General features: G+C 47.0%; 1 protein-coding gene across 1 annotated transcript in view; it reads left to right on the top strand.

The window, feature by feature from the left end:
• The window catches only part of LOC109907938 (SH3 and PX domain-containing protein 2A), a 107,619-nt gene that overhangs the window by 29,247 nt on the left and 70,872 nt on the right, over positions 1-7,500 (top strand). The window contains exons 3-4 of the mRNA XM_031831354.1: positions 3,052-3,127; positions 5,750-5,826. Of these exons, the coding sequence (XP_031687214.1) occupies positions 3,052-3,127; positions 5,750-5,826 (153 nt within the window). The remainder of the gene's footprint in view (positions 1-3,051; positions 3,128-5,749; positions 5,827-7,500) is intronic.

The following is a 7,500-nucleotide window of genomic DNA, read 5'->3' as shown; positions in this document are numbered from 1 at the left end:
GTGATGAAATGTTTTCCCACAAACATAGGTACGTGTAGCCTACTTGGACACGAGGACCCCACATTCCCCACTCTCCAACGCCAATTAGCCCGAAGCCACAGCACAGGGCTCATCTAGCAGGCTCTATTTCCCTACAAGAGGGGGCATTGCGAACCGTAGGTCGGGATTTTTTTCGACCGGGTTACATTAAACAACACAGCAGCTTTTCTGCATGTTTTGTTATTTCTGTATAGCAAAAAAAAAAATTGAAAACGAAGTTGCCTCTTATACAGTGGGGGTAAATTGTTGGGCGTTGTCGAGGAGAATGTCGTATAATTCCGTGAATACCGACTGGGACTATTGTTCTGAATGAGGCTGCGTTCTCGTATTATTTTCCTTCTCCATTCCATATCGTCCAGGGATTTTTATTCCCACCTGTTTTGGTGGTGAATTAGCGCCCCTCGCCCCTGTTCAGAGAGACAACATTTTTCTGTGGTCCCACGTTTCCCGATGGGATGGGGAAAATGCGTCTCCGAGAGCCAGGAGTCTGTCCAGGGAGTGGAGGAGAGATGGGGAGAGGAAAGGGAGAGATCTGGGTATTTTAGGGTGAGGGAAGAGGAACGGCAATCGGCGGCAATTTTTAAAAACATCTACAAGTTTTGAACTTGGTCCAACGAGGCCAACTAGGATCATTTGGATCGAACCACTAATAAACAGAGGGGAGACAGCTAACTTGATTCAGTATGTTGATTGAGGAAATTAGGCAAGTCAGTAAACTCTTTGTTCAATTGAAGCAGACAACAGCTGGATTATGTCCTGTATGGTCTCAGCAAGGTTTTTTTTAGTGATTCTAGCCCTCAATTTATAACACTTACACAACAGCACAGGAACTTCACAGTAAACTGTCAAAGTACCTCTTTATCCTCCTTGCGTCTTTAGGCTTTGTTGACACAGTTTTACTGTGAGACAGTAACTCCTAGTTATAAGATACTAATTCCCATTGCTACCTATTAGCTACTGCTACCTACGTCTCCCTCGCAGCTACATTTTGGTCAGGAAAAGTTTTATGTTAAGCTGGTCTTAGTTGTTTGGCTCAAGCAGTCAAACCACCAAGGTTGCCTTCAGAACAGAGTGGACCACCACTCAGCAGCTTACCCACAGGAAGACCAACCCCTCCACTGGGACAAGGCATATAGAGTTTTCCCCTGTGAGAGCGAAACAAGACTGAACTGAGCTGCTGTTCCAGTCAGGGAAGACAAAGCATACAAATAGAATACCGCCGGCCCACCCGTCATAGACCCATTGATTTGAATGGGAATTTCTGTTCTAGTAATTCTATTTCTATGAGAAAGAGAAACCCAGCGGAGTTTAGTGTCTGGGAAGAACCCAGTCAACATGGGGCTGTGTGTGTATACGTATTCTGACCCAGACACAGAGAGAGAACTGGGTTTGGACCAGTCCCTCGTCCCCGTACTGCTAGATTGTTTATTCACCTGGTTCCTCTGGGTCTTTACCCTGCCCTGATGCACACCAGATTTATGGTGTGTGGTCTCTCTCTTTCGCTCTCTGTTTTTCTGTGTCTCTTTCTCTGTCACACACATCCGCATTCATAAGCACGCAGGAACACACGCAGGAGCACACACACACACACACACACACACACACACACACACACACACACACACACACACACACACACACACACACAATAAATACTTTATTTGAATCCACCAATCAGATTTACATTAAAAAAAGTTCCAAACATTTCAAAGGTTCCTGTATGCACTCAGATAGCACCTCCTTCTCCAAACAGCTATGCTTCCCAGGACAGCACGGGTACAGACAGCACCTCCTTCTCCAAACAGCTATGCTTCCCAGGACAGCACGGGTACAGACAGCACCTCCTTCTCCAAACAGCTATGCTTCCCAGGACAGCACGGGTACAGACAGCACCTCCTTCTCCAAACAGCTATGCTTCCCAGGACAGCACGGGTACAGACAGCACCTCCTTCTCCAAACAGCTATGCTTCCCAGGACAGCACGGGTACAGACAGCACCTCCTTCTCCAAACAGCTATGCTTCCCAGGACAGCTGAAACAGAGCAGTATCCAGCCTACTGCTTTGCCCTAGTTTTTGTCAGGCCTGCAATCTGGAGTCCACACACTGCAAGGCTGTGTACGTGGCAGAGGCTGCCAAATATAAGCGCCACCAGCTTGCACCTCCACCCGAGGCTGTCCAAGCGTGCCGCAAGGGGCTGGTATTTAAGCAGCTTGCCGGCAAAGGCCTGTTCCACACACACTTCCACACACACACACACACACACACACACACACACACACACACACACACACACACACACACACACACACACACACACACACACACACACACACACACACACACACACACACACTTTTCCCCTATCGTTTTCTCTCTATCTCTTCTCTCTCTTCTCTTCTTACAGTATATATATGCTGCAGACAGAATAGGCTTCTTCCCCCACAGCCCCATTTACTTTTCCTAATCCCCCCTTTTGCATGATTTATTTAGGGGTTGAAATTGGATAAACACAATATGGCCGACAATGCCTGGCATCTCTGACCTCTGCAGTTTGTGTGGGTGTGTGGAAAAAGTCCCTGTGTGTGTGTGTGTGTATGTGTGTGTGTGGAAGTGTGTATGTGTGTGTGTGTGGAAGTGTGTATGTGTGTGCGCGCGCAGTTCCCTCTAACCCCGGTGTCAGCACTTCTCCTCCCTTAGTACCACGATGGCCTTATGAATAAATCGACTCACATTAACTCCTCTCCACCACAAGCAGCAAAACACCATGCAGCGTTTGTCCTTGTCCGAATGGGAATTTAAAATGTGTCCGAGCTTTGATATGATAGAATCTCTGATGCTGTGATCAGAGTGGCGGGGAATTTGAAATACTGAGCCCAGCTGTTTCTTTCAGTGAAATTCAATGAAACACTATTCAATTCCTCAGTGAGCTGCAGTACATTTGTAAATGTTTGCCAAATAGTTCTCTCACTCTTAACTTAATACAAAAATGTCTCTGTGTGTTGCTCTTTACAGATGCAGATTCTTGACAAGTTCCCAATCGAGGGAGGGCAGAAAGATCCCAAAAAGAGAATCATCCCATTTCTCCCAGGTGAGTCTCCATCATTTCTCCCAGGTCAGTCTCCATCATTTATCCCAGGTCAGTCTCCATCACCTCTCCCAGGTGAGTCTCCATCATTTCTATCAGGTCAGTCTCCACCATTTCTCCCAGGTCAGTCACCATCATTTCTCCCAGGTCAGTCTCCATCATCTCTCCCAGGTCAGTCTCCATCATTTCTCCCAGGTCAGTCTCTATCATTTTTCTCTCTCTCTCTCCTTTCCTTTCCTTCTTCTCTCCACACCTATAAAGTCTTTCACACTCTGATAAGCAAAGCCCCTGTCAACCCCATGGCCCTTAACATTGAACCCGACCAACACGCTAATCGATCCCTTGCCATATATGGCCATAAGATCTAATGACATGACACTATCCATAGGGACTTATTGGAGTTTATAAGGAAGTACAGTCTGACTTGAGGCAGACAGAACACCACCATGACAGTCAAGTCGCCGATAGTGCTGACTCGGCAGGAAGTTACACCGCGTCAGTATCCTGCTCGTATCGACGCCCCTCCTAGTGTCGTTCATACATTATTCATCAGTCGGTCCATCCAGTTGACTGTCTCTCGGAGGTGCAGCAGCAGGCAGGTGCTGACAGTGTGTGTCTGTCTGATGTGGGAGTGAAAGACACACAATGGAAAAAGAGATCGAGGAAGAGATGGTGGAACAGAGAGAGAGACAACACTCCTGCTGTGCGAGTGAGAGGCTTCTGTCTGTTTACTGTTTATGTTGGTTAGGCTCCGTTAGAGCCTGATGGAGACCACATGCTCTCAACCCAGACTTATTGCCCCGGCCAAAACGCCACACCCTGAACATTTGTTTCTTCTCCACATTGAGTCTGATCTTGACTCCCCCTCCACGACCATTCTAGAACGCAAAAACACATTCAGACCGTCTGATCGGTGCTCAAATAAATGTTGTTGTTTATATAGGTTGGGGGGAACGGGGAGGGGTGAAATACAACTGAAAGGCCTCTCCGGTAACGGGTGGGTCACTCTGTGTCCGGCGGGGCGGCTCCTCGGCCTGTGTTAATGAACAAGAGAGAGAACGATGAGTCCGGGGTTTCAATACTTTCAATACGTGCTCTCAACGGGAATGGGTCCTCTTCCTTTGGGGCCAAAGAAAAGGAAGAGAGAGAGTCGAACATCCCCTAGTATCTTCTTAGGCGTCTGATCGAGGTCCTTCTCATTCTCCCCTCCGGTTCTTCTGAGGACTAGGCGTACCCTCTGCCTGTCTGCCCACACCCCCCGAGTGACTGAACCTCTACTTATACCCATTTTGAGTAACGAGGGACAGGTGGGACCAATTCCAGGTGCCAATTGGTTGCAGCACCTGGACTGGGTAATATTGGTGTTGATTCACCCGCCCCAGTTGGTGCCTGTAGAGCTGTCCATGGTGCTGACTCACCTTGGCCTGGCAAGCCCTCTGGAGCTGACCAAGGTCCTGCTCCTTCCTTTGTAGCTCCCTGCTGGCCCCCAGGTTGCCACAGTCCCAGAGACCGATGGGTTGGGCCCGAGCCAGATCACATGTGGGTAAAGCGATTCTTTTGAGAATTGGTCATTGGTTTTGATACTCTGGCTAGAGATGATCCCGTCGCTGATGACTTTGTTTTGTACAACATGCCTCGTCACCACAAACAACTTCTATGATGGCAGGTACTAGCCGAGGTATGTAGCCAACACATAGCATTGGGAGAATTCAGGCAGTCCCCACCCCGCCAACCCACCTCACATTAAGCCATCTGGGTGTCAACCAAAACATCCACCTCCATCTGTTTACATACCTTTTGTAACATTTATTTTGAACGGAGAGTCTCATCGAGATATAACACCTTGTTTGCAAGAGATACCTGTTCAAGAGGGCGGTAGTCAGCAGCGTTACAAAATTAGTCGCACCAAATACAATGTCTTCGTCCAGTCCAGATGTGGAAATGTGTCCATGGCAGCTTCTTTGAAATAGTCCCCATAGGATTCACTCAATTACACACAATGTTAGCAGCTGGCCATCAAAGACTTAGGTATTGCAAGTCAGACTTATGATTGGAGATTCCCTGTTGTTTACATGATGGTCTCTGATCTAAGAAACTCCAGCACTGCACTATCATCCCTCTGCTATTCATCATTCAAAGTATTGCTGGCAATCAGAACGCACACAGTCTGTCCCCAGCTCTTCCTCTCATCCTCTGTGTCTTCAGTTCACAGGAAGGGTAATTTGATCACTTCCCGTGGGACTGTAGGGACCGCGGCATACCCTGGAGTAGGGGGCGTTCTGATTGGCTGGTGCCATTTTTCTTTGAAGTCACTGAGTTAGACTAGATACATAACCTCCAAGCGCTTAAATCCCATTTGATATGTTAAGAGGGCAATGCAGGACAAGACCGTTCACTATGAGAGTATGAGAGTGAGATTGTCGTGGTTCAGAAGTCTTTCATGTGTTACTGACATCTGGTGTTAGCCTGTGGTAATACACAAACACACTAAAGGTTTGTCCTCTGCGATGAGACAGGATTGTACTGGTCTTTAATTTATTACAGTTTTACACTCTCTAACATCTAAAATGTGTCCTTCCTATCTACTCTCTCTCGCTCATTTTCCCTCCCCCCTCCCTCCCTCAGGTAAAATCCTGTTCAGGCGGAGTCATGTGCGTGATGTGGCCATGAAGAGGCTACGTTTCATCGATGACTACTGCAGGGTGAGCGAGGAGGCATTACTGTCAAAACACACACACACACACACACACACACACACACACACACACACACGTGCTGTAAACCTCCTGTCCCACTTGAGCTCCCCCCTGTCACATGTTATTGGGATTTAGGGGTCAGAGGTCAGGGGTGACAGATGGTAACCAGACACACGTGTCAGCGAACACCTCAGGCGTGAGGTTAAACACGGGTGTAGAAGGGGACATGTGTTGACTGGGGGGGTTTTCAGTTTGCAACCACAATAAGATGGTGTTGTCGGTTGCACATTTCTGTGCAAATACTTGATACAATACAGTCTTGTCCCTTAACTCATCTTGCTGCCGAGTTTTAAAATGATTATTTTTACTATGTTCAGGGGCAGTTACCAGGCTAGCAAACCTACAACGGCTCAACCCAGGAAATGTTTTTCAAATACTTAGCTAGTCTGAAAACACATTGTCATACATACGGGTCTCTAAGGCTTTGGTTTATTCTGGTAATGAAGTTTTAGAAAGAGATTTGACCTAGTTCTGTTTAGTTTAGAACACACAAGAACACTTCTGAGTGCCCAACAAAAGATAGACTTTAAAAAGCTACCCATTCTTTCAAATAAATAGATAAAGATAAATAGATAAAGGCTATGCCCTCGGTATTTCATTTGAATGAAACTTTCTAAAACTCCCCCAAAACAGCCTTTGGTCATTCAGCAGTCTGACTTCAAAAAAACTCTTATTGTTTCCCCTTTGTTTAGTCTCTCTCTCTCTCTTTCTCTCTGTCTCTCTCTCTCTCTGTCTCTCTCTCTCTCTCTCTCTCTCTCTTGCTCTCTCTCTCTCTCTAAAAAGTGAACAAGAAATATTACGCTCACACAAGTTCCAAAATAATGAAGACAATTCACATATCATATTGTCTCTATGCAACGATAGGCAAATAGTTGAAGTAGAAGTTTGTTCTTCAACCTTTTCTTTTGGCAACAGGTCAGAAGGTCATCTTGCTGCTGTGATTGCACAGATAGATATGGGAGTTTATCTAAATTGGATTTGTTTTCAAATTCTTTGTGGGTCTGTGTAATCTGAGGGAAATATGTGTCCCTAAAATGGTCATACATTTTGCAGGAGGTTAGTTAGTGCAGCTTAGTTTCCACCTCATTTTGTGGGCAGTGTGCACATAACCAGTGTGCACATAACCAGTGTGCACATAACCAGTGTGCACATAACCAGTCTTCTCTTTTTTTTAAAACTCTTTTTCTCCCCAATATGTAGTTACAGTCTTGCCTCATCGCTGCAACTCGCTTACAGTGAAGCGAAGCTCGAGAGCCGTATGTCCTCCGAAACATAACCCAACCAAGCCGCACTGCTTCTTGAAAAAATGCCCGCACCAGTGTGTCGGAGGAAACGCCGTACACCTGCGACTGTGTCAGCGTGCACCCGCCACAGCGTGCGGGATGGGACAAGGACATCCCTGCTGGCCAAACACTCCCCTAATGCAGACGACACTGGGTCAATTGTGTGCCGCCCCATGGGTCTCCCAGCTGCGACAGAGCCTGGACTTGAACCCAGAGTCTCTAGTGGCACAGACCACTGCACCACTCAGGAGGCACTTAGCCTGTCTTCTCTTGAGAGCCAGGTCTGCCTACGCAACCTTTCTCAATAGCAAGGCTTCTCTCTCTCTGCCCCTGTCTC

This window comes from Oncorhynchus kisutch, linkage group LG1 (assembly GCF_002021735.2).
Source record: "Oncorhynchus kisutch isolate 150728-3 linkage group LG1, Okis_V2, whole genome shotgun sequence".
Taxonomy (NCBI): Eukaryota; Metazoa; Chordata; class Actinopteri; order Salmoniformes; family Salmonidae; genus Oncorhynchus; species Oncorhynchus kisutch.
Note: the sequence above shows the minus strand (reverse complement) of the source record. Positions and strands in the feature narration are given on the sequence as shown.